The 13,776-nt window shown below is 49.4% G+C and overlaps 3 protein-coding genes across 3 annotated transcripts in view; 1 reads left to right on the top strand and 2 right to left on the bottom strand.

Moving 5' to 3' along the window:
- The window catches only part of LOC100226816 (uncharacterized), a 1,189,242-nt gene that overhangs the window by 584,031 nt on the left and 591,435 nt on the right, over positions 1–13,776 (bottom strand). Inside the window, 1 exon segment of the mRNA XM_072919754.1 lies at positions 11,000–11,006. Coding sequence (XP_072775855.1) covers positions 11,000–11,006 — 7 coding nt within the window.
- The window catches only part of LOC121469068 (uncharacterized), a 662,903-nt gene that overhangs the window by 124,459 nt on the left and 524,668 nt on the right, over positions 1–13,776 (top strand). The window lies entirely within an intron of this gene.
- Positions 1,371–2,321, bottom strand: LOC140680961 (olfactory receptor 14J1-like). Its single transcript, XM_072919850.1, has one exon. The coding sequence runs from the start codon at positions 2,301–2,303 to the stop codon at positions 1,371–1,373; it is 933 nt and encodes a 310-aa protein (XP_072775951.1). The 5' UTR covers positions 2,304–2,321.

Consider the following 13,776-nt stretch of genomic DNA (forward strand, 5'->3'; position numbering starts at 1 on the left):
CCATCCCAGAGCTGGGGCAGCCACAAAGCTGTGCCCATTTCTGCTCATTGCTGCTCTTATGGGGGTGGATCCTCAGCCCCTTGGGGGTTGCTGGTGAATTTTCCTACTCCAGAGGTCTCTTCTTTCTTGAGCTCTTCACTTCAGGAATTCAGTGAGAAAGGCTCACAAACATTTGTTCAAAACTCCCAAAACAAGAAAAGCCCCTGAGAATAATTGAAGTTTTTAATTATTCTGTGGTTAATTAGACAGATTTCAGAAGTGTATTCAAAGTGACTATACTATATTGTAAACAATGCAGAGACAATTTTTATTTTCCGGTTTATAGATTGATATCAACGAAGACCAATTTATATTGAGCCCCAGAACCTCCTCATGCTGTCTGAACAGATACAAAAATCAAGACCCTTCATGGCTGACAATCAATAACACTTTGTCCCCAGTCCCTCCCCACAATTTCCCTCATCCAACCCCTGGCACTCAGAGCACCTGAGGAATAGAGTCACAGCCAGAGGTGACCCCAGGACTCAGGACTGGGGACAGGTCAGTGAAATCTGTAGACATTGTGACACTGTGAAGCCCCATGGAACCAAGGAATCCATCGTCACATTTTGGGGTCCCAAGGAACCAAGGAGACCAGTGTGACAGTGCACGGCCTGGTGTAACCAAAGGGACATTGTGACGCTGAGGGGACCCATGGAACCAAGGACATCTTTGCAGATGACACCAAGCTGGATGTGAGTGTTGATCTGCTGGAGGGTAGAAGGGCTCTGCACAGGGCCCTGGACAGGCTGGATCCAGGGCCCAAACCCAACAAGGTGAGGTTTAACAAGTCCAAGTGCCGGGTCCTGCACTTTGGCCACAACAACCCCAGCAGCACTACAGGCTGGGGACAGAGGGGCTGGACAGCAGCCAGGCAGAAAGGGACCTGCAGGGACCGATGGACAGCAGGCTGGACATGAGCCAGCAGTGTGCCCAGGTGGCCAAGAAGGCCAATGTCTCCTGGCCTGGATCAGGAATGGTGTGGCCAGCAGGACCAGAGCTGCTGTGCCAGCACTGATCTGCCCCAGCTCTGCACACAGACATTGCTGCTGCAGCTCCAGAGAAGGCAACAAAAGGGCATCTCTGCAGAAAACTGTGCTGGGAGATCCTTTAGTTCCTTTAAAGCCACCGAGAGTGCAGCCCTTCATTGACACAGTGGCCACAGGGAAGGTGGAGACAAACAAAATGGCAAATGGCACAAAAATTACATTTATTGTGGACAATATGGAAAAAAAGTAAAACAAAGGGAAAAAAAATCCCCACAACTAATTCAACAAGAAGTATCAAAGATGACTTTTGTTACAAGTGATTTTCAGAAATTTCCCAGCAGTTTAATGTCCCTGAAAGCACCCAGTCATCAGTTTCCACACTGCAGCCTTGAGCTCCTGGTTCCTCAGGCTGTAGATGAAGGGGTTCAGGACTGGAGGCACCACCGAGTACAGAACTGACAGGGGCAGATCCAGGGATGGGGAGAACATGGAGGGGGGCTTCAGGTAGGCAAATATTGCAGTGCTGAGGAACAGAGAGACCACAGCCAGGTGAGGGAGGCAGGTGGAAAATGCTTTGTGCCGTCCCTGCTCAGAGGGGATCCTCAGCACAGCCCTGAAGATCTGCACATACGAGAAAACTATGAACACAAAACAACCAAATCCTAAACACACACTAACAGTAATGAGCCCAAGTTCCCTGAGATAGGAATTGGAGCAGGAGAGCTTGAGGATCTGTGGGATTTCACAGAAGAACTGTCCTAGGGCATTGCCATGGCACAGGGGCAGGGAAAATGTATTGGCTGTTTGCAGCAGAGCATTGAGAAATGCACTGGCCCAGGCAGCTGCTGCCATGTGGGCACAAGCTCTGCTGCCCAGGAGGGTCCCGTAGTGCAGGGGTTTGCAGATGGACACGTAGCGGTCGTAGCACATGATGGTCAGGATGGAAAGCTCTGTTCCAATGAAGAGCATAAAGAAAAAGAGCTGTGCAGCACATCTCTTGTAGGAGATGTTCCTGGTGTCCCAGAGGGAATTGTGCATGGCTTTGGGGACAGTGGTGCAGATGGAGCCCAGGTCGCTGAGGGCCAGGTTGAGCAGGAAGAAGAACATGGGCGTGTGCAGGTGGTGGCCGCAGGCTACGGCGCTGATGATGAGGCCGTTGCCCAGGAGGGCAGCCAGGGAGATGCCCAGGAAGAGGCAGAAGTGCAGGAGCTGCAGCTGCCGCGTGTCTGCCAGTGCCAGCAGGAGGAAGTGGCTGATGGAGCTGCTGTTGGACATTTGCTGTGGCTGCACATGGGCACCTGTTCATGGAGAAAGGACAGGGACAATTCAAGAGAGGCTGGCAGGAGCTCTTTTAAGGGACTGCTTTCCTACCCACACATCATTCCTGTCTCTCTGAGGTCAGAAATCCCCAGCATTCCTGCTGGACTCAGAGTTTGCCACTGAGAGATGTGAGAGGCAAAGGATTCCCTGTGGCTGAGGGCAGGTGAGGGGCTGGATGGGCTTGTTCCCCCAGCACTGCCCTGTTCAGCCCCCTCTGCTTCCCTGAGCATCTCCCTGGGCCTGGACATCCCCTCCTGAGAGGTGCCTTGTCCCTGCCAGCGCTCACAGAGCCCATCCCACCCTGTGTGCCCTCGGCCCGGCCCTACAGAAACCTGCCTGTGTGCAGGGCCCTGGCTGGGGCAGGCTCTGTGTGCAGCTGGGCAAGGGCAGCTCAGGAGAGCCCTGCTGGGCCCTGCAGAGGTGATGCTGCTGCTGTCCAGGGCTGAGGAGTGGCTGAAGGCCCTTTGGGAGGCTCGCAGCAGAGAGACTGACCACCCAAAGTCACAGTTCTGGAGTCTCTGTAAATGTTCAAACATTCCTTTGATGATCCTGTGTGTCCCTTTCAACTCAGAATGTTCTGTGATTCTGGGATTACAATTCCTGTTCTGCTTCTCTCATCCCCCTGTTGTCTATAATCGAAAGAGAAAAAAAATCCTTGCAGCAGTGTTAGAAGAGTAAAGTAAAAACCAGACCTTTATTGGAAGCTTCCACGTGTCCCAGAGGGGATGGGGAACACCCAGCCCATGATTTCAACAATTCATTAAGGTTAATTAATTAGTATATTTAACAGGGACACCCAATAGGAGATTCAGTTGCCCCAGTTACACACCCCTGGCTCAAACCATTGGAGTAGGTCCAAGGGCTTCTTTGCCCCAGGTTTTCTTATCACTGCTCACATTTAAAAACCGAAATGGTCTTCTTGTGGGTTCTTTCCCTGATAATAAGACTATATAGCATTTAAAAAATGTGTTTAGACAGGTTATTGTTCTAAAATCCAAGAGAAAAGTAAGGAAACATATTAGAGTTAATTAAGGATTATAATTACATTAAGTATATAATAGTAGTTAAGTAGAGTTCATTAAGAGTTTAATAGAGTTAGGTAAGGATTCTAAATTTATAATTACATAATAGTAATTTATGGACCTACGGATATATGAAAAATGTATAAAAAGCAAAATTCTTCATGTCATCACCCCAACTTTCCCATCCAGCTCCAAGCAGGAAATTGAAAACACTCTCAGGAAAGCTCCTGACCTTTACAGCAATCCCAGGCTTACCTTCTTTGGGAAGTGCCCTCTGGAGCTGTGCCCAGGCTGGTCTGGAGCTGGGAGCAGCCCTGCCCCACCCAGCCCCTCTCAGCAGCAGCACCTGCCCTGCTCAGGGTGGCTCCTTCCCCCCACAGCTCCTGGCCAGCGCTGGGAGCAGCTCCAGGGCCGGCTGAGAGCTGTCCCTGGCAGGCAGCAGAGTCCTGGCCCAGCACAGCGCCCTGGGCTGCAGGACCCTGCTCTGCAGGACAGCCCTGGGCACCCCTGGCTGCTCTGCACAGGAGATGAGCAGAGAATGCACTCACAGGGTCTGTGGGCATTGGGATGTTCCAGCTTTAGGAGATCTCTCCAGGAGCTGCAGCTGCATTGTCCTGCAGCCAGAGGTTCCTGTGCCAAGGGCTGGCAGTGATTCTGCCCCAGGCACTTCTCAGCCCTTCCCAGCCCTGACTGATTGAAGCTCTCTGTGCCTCTGTGCTGTGCCCGGGCTGGCTGCAGGCAGTGCCCCAGCCCTGCTGGGCTGGGAGAAGAGCTGCTCAGCAAGAGAAATGTGCTTTTGAAGCTCTGCTTGGTTACCAGGATCACCCTCTGTGCCAGGAGCCCGGCCCAGCTCAGCAGCACAGACACAGCACAAGGACTTTAATGACCCTCTGGGGCTTTGTGCTCAGGCCCTGAACATCAGGCCCTGAGAGGGAGCTGCAGAAACCTCTCCAGAACTCCAAGTCAGAATCCAACTCCAAAGTTTCTTGGACTTTTAATGGGTCCCACTGAGGGACACGGCTGAGAAAGTGTCCCCAGGCCCCAGGCAGAGCACAGAACTGGAGGCACTGATGACAGGTGGGGACAAAGAGAAGCCAAGTCTTGGTGCCCTGGGGCACAGCAGGGTCTGTGCCACCAAGGGCTGTGAGGAGACACCTTGTCCTGAGGCCCTGGGGCCTCCTGGCACAGCCCCAGCCAGGCTGGGCACTGTCACCCCCTGGTCCTGCCCTCAGCATCCCCCCCTAGCCCACATCCCAGTGGCCTCAAGGATCTGCTGGAAGGAGTCTCTGGGGAGCCTTGGCCAGGAATGGCCCTGGGGGCTCCTTCATGCTCCCAGGGACTGCAGGTTTTTCAAAGGACTTTGGCTTTTGCTTTTGCCTTGGAATCTCTGAGAGGTTTGTGCCATCCTGGCTTCCAATTATCTGCTGTAATTAGTCCCTGGAGAGGCTTTGTCAGGAACAACACTCAGTGGGGCTCATTAATGCTTCAAGGTACTTCAGTTCTTTTAAGGTACTTGGTGTTTCCCTTTTGATCCAGACTCTGGGAGAGGTTTGTGCAATCATGGCCCCAATTATCTGCTTTAACGAGTCCCTTGAGAGCTTTGTGCTGACACTCAGTGGAGCTCATTAATACTCTGAGATACTCAGCTTTTTCCAGGTACTTTGGATTTTCCTTTCCACACTGAGAGGTTTTTGTGCCATCCTTGCCTCCAATTCTCTCCTCCAAGGAGTCCATGAGGAGCTTTTGTTGGGGATGGACCTCAGTGGGTCCCATTAATGCATTGAGACATTTTGCGTGTTTGCTCTTGATTTTAACTCCTGGACAGGTTTGTGCAATCTCCTCTCAGGTCCTGAGCTTCCAGGGCTCAGTTCCAAATGCACCACGGGGCTCATTAGGATCAAGGAAGTTCTGACAAACCATGGCTCTGCCTTGATTTCCCTCTGCTCTCATGCAGTTCATAAGGAAGTTTCTGTAGTGGTTTTGGTTCATCAATTTTGAGATTTCTTGGGCAATGCATCAATTAGTGTGGTGGGTTCAGTGTTGGCTAATTACCAGCGCACACAAAATAATATAGTTACTCATTTCCTGATGTGCGGTAGGATAAGGAGAAAGGGAAAGTGGGATCAAAACTTTAAAAGAGCATAAAGAAAAGTTTATTAGCAGTAACTAAAAGAAAGAGTAATAAGAATCAGCACAAAACTTTCAGAACACTCTTCTTCTCGCCACAAATTTTTCTTCCTTATTGACAATGTAAGGAGACAAACCCTAAAATTTTCAGTCAGTTTACCACCTCTAGAATAGTCCTTCTTCACTTCACTTAGGGTGAGGAGTCTCTTTTTCTTGCTATGGAGACTTCTCCATAAGGAAACAGTTCTCTTGTGGCTCTCAAGTTCCATGAATAGCAGCCACTCGGAAAAAGTGTAATAGTGAAATCCCTGCCATTTTTTCACAGCTTTTCTCACAGCTGTGTGTCATGGGCCATGTCAACTTCTGGGGTATTAGTTTAAAGATGAGCTGTTCAAGACCAGAGTTTCTCTTCAACTGCTTCTGAAATCATCTAGGGGAACAGAGGTCTTCTTCTCTCCCTGAGGGCACAGGGTCTCATCACTCTGCTCTCTTTCTCTGTTCAAACTTCTCATGGGATCTCAGCTACTTCAACATTTGCTTACTTTAGCATGGAGGCCTTTGCTGAAACAAGTCATCTCCCCATACTTTTCAATGCCTTATAGGGAAAAAGAGAGCCTGATGTATCAATGACATCCTTCTCCATAGCTTTAGCAGAGGATTTCAGCCCCAAGATCAAGGCATCTCCTCATCCCTCCCATCTGGGACTCAACTTCCACTTCACTGACCTCGGTGTCTTCTGTGTGCATGCCCTGTGTCATTTTCTCTCACTGGAGGGAGGATGGCAGCACTGGCAGAGTCAATATCTGCCCGGGGCTGCAGATGGTTCCGTGAGCCCGGCCGGGCTCAGTGGCCAATTCTAATTTTGGCCATGGTTCCTGGACATGAAGACCAGTTCTTTTCCATAGGAATGAAGGAACAGAGCCCCACTGTTTTAGGGGCAAATGAGAGGTGACCACCAGAGGACAAGGCCAGCCAGAGCTGCCAGATTCTGTTCTTAGAGATACCTTGAATATAGGAAATTTTTTAGGCAGAGTGTCAGTTTTGGCAAGGGGCATCAGAAAAGACAGAGGGTTCTTTTCCATACAAAGGAGAGCACGGAGCCCCATTGCTACAGGAGCTGATAAGAGGCAGGCATTGACATCCCAAGATCAGCCAGACCTTTCAGATGGCCCCTGGCAGGCCAAGCCTGCCAGACCTATTCCATGTTCCCTCGCTTTCATGGGGCCCCACAGTGTCCCAATGGTCCCTTGCTTCTAGGAGGCCCTGAGGCGTCACAATGCCTCCTTGGTGACACCAGGCCCTGAAGGGTCCCAATGGTCTCCATGGTTCCATCAGGACCCACAGAGTCATAATGGTCTCTGGGTCCATGAAGCCCCGCGGTGTCACCATGGCCCCTTGGTTCCATGGGCTCCAGTGGTGCCACAATGATCCCCTTGGTTCCATGAGGTGCCCACAGTGTCACAGTGATCTCCATGGGAAGGAAAGAACCGAGCCCCAGTGTGGCAGGGGCAGCCACCAGAGGCCAAGGGCAGCCAGACTTGATGGTACTGGCAGATTTTGTCTGGGAGCAACCGTTGGATATAGGGAATTTTAGAGGTGGAATCCCACTTTCAGACATGGACACCTGGAGTTGAATGATGGTTTTTTTTTCCAAGGGAAGGAAAGCACAGAACACCGGTGTTTGAGGGGCAGATGAAAGGCTGCCGTCCGAGGTCTAGGCCAACCAGACCTCTTTGCCCTGGTAGCTTTTATCTGAAAGCAACCCTTGGATATAGGGAATTTGGGAGGTGGAACCCCAATTTTGGCCATTTCTGTGTAGATAAGAAGGAGAGTTCTTTTCCATAGGAAGGAAAGCACAAAGACCATGTGTTTCAAAGGCAGAAGAAGAAAGAGGTGGCTCCTGGAAGGCTCAGCCAACCAGACCTGTTCTTCCTGGCATGTTTTGTAATGGAGGAATTTTTGGATACATGGAATTTGGGAGGAGGAATCTCAATTTTGACCACGGTCACCTTGAGAAGGACAACTATTTACATTGGAAGGAAATCACCAAGCCCCAGTGTTTCAAAAGCAGATGAGATGCATCTCTCAAGAGGCCAAGGGCAGCCAGACCTGTCTGTCCTGGCAGCTTTCACTTGGGAGCATTCCTTGGATGTACGGAGTTTTGGAGGAGGAATCCCAATTTTGGCCATGGCCCATGGAGGAGAAGGACAGTTCTCTCCCATAGGAAGAAAAGCCCAGAGCTCCAGGGCTTCAGGGCAGGTGAGAAGCAGCCCTCGACATGCCAAGGTGGTCAGGTGGTCCCCAGGAGGCCCAGCCAGCCAGACCTGTTCCATGTTCCCTTGGTTCCGTAGGACCCCACAGTGTCACAAGGATCTCCTTGGTTCCATCAGGCCCTGGAGTGTCACAATGTTCCCCTTGCTTCTGCAGTGTCACAATGGCCCCGTGCTTCCATGAGGCCTTGCAATGTCACAATGGCTTCGTGGTTCCACAGAGCCCTGATGTGTCACAATGGCCCCTGGGCTCCGTGTGCCCTCGCTGTGTCACAGCGGCTCCTCTGTGACACTGGGGCTGCACAAGGTCACCATGGACCCTTGGTTCCTTGGGGTCTCTGAGTTCACAGTGGTCTCCTTGATTCCATGAGGCAGCACAGTGTCACAATGGCCCCTTGGTTCCATGAGGTTCCGTAGTGTCACCGTGGTGTCCTTGGACCTGCATTGTCACAAGTGACCTGTGGTAATCACATATCCTCTGAGCAGAGAGAGAGATCTCCCAGGATTTTCCTGGGAAGCTGTGAGAAGCTGTGAAAAAGCTCAGAGAAAAGAAGGAGAAACAATTCTTATCTTCACCTGCTGCACCTGTTGTTGTGCACATGTGGAATGTGTTATGGAGATTTGTTTATCAAAGGGTGATTTCTAAATTGGCCAATGGTGATGGTGTTTGGATTTCAATTAACCAGTCTGGTCTGTCTGTATCGGACTGTCTGCAAGAGCGATGAGTGTTTCTTAGCAGTATAGTATAGGATAATGTAATAAAGTGATTGATCAGCCTTCTGGAATCATGGAGTCAGTGCTAATTATTACAGGCTGGGGACGCCCTGCTACGATAGTTATCTAAGTCAATCTTCCCTTACCTCTGAATGCTGAACAGAATAGGCTTAACAGGCATAGCAGGAACACCAACCACTGTAGACCCAAAGAGCTGGCTGAGGAGTTGGGGGAAAACTTCCCCTGGTGTCATTTCCTCACAGTAGGTACCATTATTAAAGTAATTCCAAACACATACAGTTAGTGTGTGGTAGCCTCAAATCCATGTGCCCACCATCCAGTGGAAATTGAAAATCCATAAATTCCTTACCATATTAACCCATCAAACAAATTGATTATCAGCCATATTAGCCATAGTTATAGGATGGGAAAAATGTAGCCACAACCATGTGCCACCCAAACCAGGGAAGGCTAGACCCCTTGGTGACACCTAAAAAGGTTTCTATACCCAGCACACACACAAAAAAAAAAGATTATGTTACTCAAGAATTGTTATTTTCATTTCACCATTTTCCTCTTTATGCCCTTGGGCTGCACATCGGGCGCCAAAATTGGTCTTGGTTTGCAAGATAGGTGTCTGCTAGGGAAGGTGGAAAAAAGCTTCCTGTGGAGGTGCCTCCAGCAGGACTCTTGGAAAGCAGCAAGCTGGGCTGGCAGGATGTCTCGGCAGGCAGGGGGTGAGGGGTCCAAGCAGGGCAGGGAGAGCCCAGCTTAGGATCCTGGACACCAGAGCAGACAGGGATAGGTCTCTCTTTTAGTGGGGCAGGTGTAAATAAGGTCCCAGTTTAGTGGCTGTTCTCACGAGCAGAGGCTCATCCCAGGACAGAAGAAGCAGCTCTGGGCTGGGCTCTGGCAGCAGCAGTGGAAACTCCCATCTCCAAGAGCAGCAGCTCCTCCCAAAATAAGGGATCAGCCGATAAACATCAGCCAATGATAAGGAACAAACAGAAAGGAAAAACCCAACCCCCAACACTGGTTTATAATTCCTAATGCTAAGCAGATTCAAGTGGTCTCTCCCCCAACCAGTTCAGGAAAAGATTTCCTTGGAGAAAAGTGGAAAAAACCTGTTTATTTAACAGGCAAAGCATTCACCAGCACAAAACATTAACAATATTAAACAATAAAACCTGTTGTTGCTCCAAAAGAGATTACAAACTCAGAAAGTCCCTCCGTGGGCTGCAGCTCGGCTCACTCAGGCTCTGATCAGTCCCTCCATGGCCCAGGCCCAGCCCGGTGACCCACAGGTGTGAGCTGCCGGTGCTCTTCTGGTGTTCAGTCCAGAGCAGGTTTAAACAGCTCCAAAGAAAAAGAAAAACCACAGCCCAGGGAACTTCTCTGCCTCAGCGAGCTAAAAACTAACTAAAAGCAAAGGAGAGCTCTGTCCTGCTGTCTGTTGGCAGACAACTGATACCTCAGGTTTAAGTTTTTCTGTTCTGTTTTGGTGTGCAGCTTCTAGCTTTATATTAAGTGTTCCTGGGATCTTTTCACAGGGTGGTGAAGACAAAACAATCCTGTTCTAGCTGGAGAGTCAAGGACAATCTCTTCAAACTTCAGGCCCAAAGCACAAACAACAGGAAAAGCATAGGGCAGGCAAGCAAGGAGGATGAAAGTTCATAATTTGAAGCTATTAATTGGGCTGTTAAATCCTGTATGCAAACGGACTAACACATATAAAAATGTGAGAACTCATGACCAAGCCCTCTTTTACTTCCATCTCGGAGCCATCCGGGCAGAGCCCCGACCGTGGCTCCGGCACTGCCGGGGTGTGGCCTTTGAAGGCACTTCAATAAATATCCACTTTATTCCTCTTGGCTCAGTCTGGCCTTTGTCCCAGCTCCTTAAGGCATCTCAGCAGCCCAGGAGCCGGAATGTGGAGGGGTGAGTGCAGCTCCTGAAAACAAACTGCGCGCTTCTTCCTCCCCCTCTTCGCTCTCAGAACCAGCCCTGAAGGTGCAGAACTCATTTCGGGGCCAAACGGACCAAGGGGGGTACGAGCATCGTGAGGTCACCCCAGGACAGGCCCTGCCAGGCTCAGGGGTCCCGTCCCCGCCTCATCTCCGGCTGCCGGGGGTCCCCCAGCTCCGGTATCGCCCCTTCCCCTCTGCCGCCCCGGGGGTCCCACGTTCCGCAGCCCCGGCTCTCACGGGGATCCCCAAAACCAATGTCCCGCCCTGTCAGCACCGGGCCAGCCCCGCGTGGTCCCCCGGGACCCTCCGAGGGGCGATCACAGCTCCGCTCCCCCCGAAAAAGCTCCTCTTGGAGAGCCCGGAGGGATCCGGGGCTCGGCATCTGCCGGCTCCGAGCGCTCTCCAGAAAAATCCTCCCGGAGACCCCTCGATAGAGCCGGGGCGAGCTCGGCCTCCCCCTGCCCTGCGGCTCGGGGCTGGGGCGATGCTGGCGGGGCAGGGGGTGCTGCAGCAGGATCCTACAGTGACATTTCACTGCCAGCCTTCATAACTTCATCCCTGTGTTGTTGCAGCTCATGGATTGGGAATGAAATCAGGGCAGGGCCTTTGGTGGGAGCTGCCCTGGCTCAAGGGAAACACTGAGAGAGAAACAGAGCAGGCAAAGAGGAGCCAGAGAGAAAGGAGGACACAAACACAATCAGCTGAGAAGGTGGCACTGTGAAAACAGAACTGCAATGGACTAAAAATTAATGTGACAGAAAGAAATAATTTTGTAATTTCCTATCAAAACACATTTTCCTCCGTTTCTCACCAACCTTGTCCTGGTGTCATTCAGCAGGGCTGTCAGAAAGTTCATCATTCTGAGTGGATGTTCCAGGCTGCAGCCACAAGGAAACAGGGAATGGGGATTTTCCTGCTCCTGGGGAGTGAAACACTGATGAAAAATTAAACCCTACAATTTTAATAAAGATTTGTAGAGAATGGGTATGCTTATTTATAACGCTGTGGACGCATGTCCATTAAAGGGCAATAAGTCCTGACATACGTCCACAGTGCTATAAATAAACATACCCATTCCCTACAAATCTTTATTAAAATTGTAGGGTTTGATTTTCATCCGCGTTTCATCATGGCGAGCCAGGCAGGAGATTTTCTGTCCTCGCAGGGGCAGGGGGTAGAACAGACCTCCTTGGCACACCCGGGGAATTTCCCTGGAGGGGCTCCGCTCTGCCTCGCTTGCCACCTGCGGAGACAGCCAAGGAGCGCTGGTGTGCGATAAAGGGACGGACTGAGAGGGCCCTGGGGTGCCAGAGCAGCACTGCTGGGCAGTCCCTCAGAGCCGGCAGGGCCTGAGTGCCCAAGGGGAAGGGAAACAAGCGGAGAAACGGGGCTGAGGACGTTCACTGTGTTTAAAGGCGGTGATTTGTGAGCATTTGAACAGTGGCTAGACGAACTGGGGGGTTCCTCTGCCCCAGTGGTTCGGACTTGGATTCCTGGAGTTTTACTGTGCGCTGTTATGCTGTGCTGTGTTGAGAAAACGGGACACTTTAAGAGATACCACCAGTGAGTTTCCCAGTGAGTTTGTGTGATTCTTCCCCCACATTATAGTATTTTAATTCTCGAGATTATATAGTTGTATTTATAGAGATTTTAAGATATTTTTTGCAACAAGTGTAGCATTTAATGCAGAACAGCTACACTATAATGATTTATGTTTAACTGTAGTAAAACAAATCAAAGGAATTCCAAGAATTCCTCCCTCACAACAACTTAAGCCCTGACTCTCCTTGAATTTGAGATAAGGACAGGGTTCTGTGTTTGTGAGCATATCAGTTTTTGCTGTAACAGGCACAGCCTTTCGCAGGGCAATGAAATAAGTGTCAGTAGAAACAATGCTTTAGTTAGATTGTGTGAGAAGAGAACTAGAAAAGACTGAGATTTTGTAAAAGAGGGTTTAAATAAAGGAAAAATGCCAAAGTGATAAACGGAATAGCCTACAGGCAATTCCCGGGAGGTTTTGGTGCATTAAGAGGCTGGCACCTTGTATGAGTACTATTACAATGCAGAGTTTGTGAGAAAGGCTAGTATTGCTGTTCCATGCCCCAAGTGTAAATTGAAGGCTCCTAATCAAGCCAGTTCAGAACCTGAGATCTTAAAGCTTATGTGTAAATGATCGCATCTCATACCTGCGACCTGAAAAGTCTGTGTGTGAGAAAAACTGAAAAAAGACCATGAGGCTTGGGTAGAAACAAAATAGTATAAGCAATAAATACTAACCAAAGCAAAGAGGTTCCCAGAAAGCCTCCAATAAGGGCAGCTCAGAAAACTAAAGGATTTATAACACCTTATTGCAACCAATGCTGTTTTAAGACAGGAAAGCAAATAAGGTGAGGTCTTGTATGCTAATATGTTTTTTCACCTCCAAGAATCACCCAAAATGTCAGAGTCACTGGGTTCAGAGTTCCTTCTGACCCACTGGTGTTAGCTCTTAAAAAAAAAACAGAGCAAAGAGAAAGCAAATCAAATGTGTTGCTCAGCATGCAGTATAAGACCTGTGCAGGTGAGGGCTGCGAGGGGCTGGGACCCGCCCCCGCCGGGATTTGGGCAGCTCTGGGCGGAATTCCCGAATTTTTGTGCGCAACTCTGGTGGGTATGGTCGAAATTTTCGTTTGTAAACTAGGATTTTCTTTCTCCTGCAATCTGTGGTTTTACAATCGTTTCCCAGCTGCAGCTTGTGGTCTTTTAAACCTTTAAGAACCTTTTTGTACGACCACAACTTATTAATGTATATTTTACATAATCACGAATAATTCCATAACATATAACAATGGGGCTGCAGAGATCCCCCTGCAGGTTCATGGGTGTGAAAAACACCAATCACTTGGTTTTTAAAATTTTAAAATTTAATAATAATAAAATGGTTATAAAAATAATAGCGTAATAAAGTTTAGAGTTAGGACAATTACAAGACAATAAAAAGCAAAGAATTACGGATGTCCGGATGCTCTTGGACACTAAGTCATGGAAAGCATGACTTGTGAACAAAGGAATCACCCTTAAACCAATACACTTGTTGCATATTCATACATCCTTCATGGTTATGCATACATTCTATTCTAAACAAGAAACTCTGTCTGTTGTACGTCAGCTGTTTCCTTTAATCCCCTGGCGTCTTGCAGTCTGAGCAAGGCCTGAAGAAATTAGCTTCTTTTGATAAGAAGCCATAAATTCCTCTCCTTTGGAAGACTGAGGTGTTCCTCGAAGGGAGTATCTCATTCCTAAAAAGAAAACTCCCCCCACGTACATAGTCTCTATTTTAATATTATGT

Source organism: Taeniopygia guttata, chromosome 30, assembly GCF_048771995.1.
Source record: "Taeniopygia guttata chromosome 30, bTaeGut7.mat, whole genome shotgun sequence".
NCBI classification, from domain to species: domain Eukaryota; kingdom Metazoa; phylum Chordata; class Aves; order Passeriformes; family Estrildidae; genus Taeniopygia; species Taeniopygia guttata.

What these genes read in the sequence shown, in the direction of transcription:
- LOC140680961 (XM_072919850.1), bottom strand. Translation starts at nt 2,303, where the DNA reads ATGTCCAACAGCAGCTCCATCAGCCACTTCCTCCTGCTGGCACTGGCA.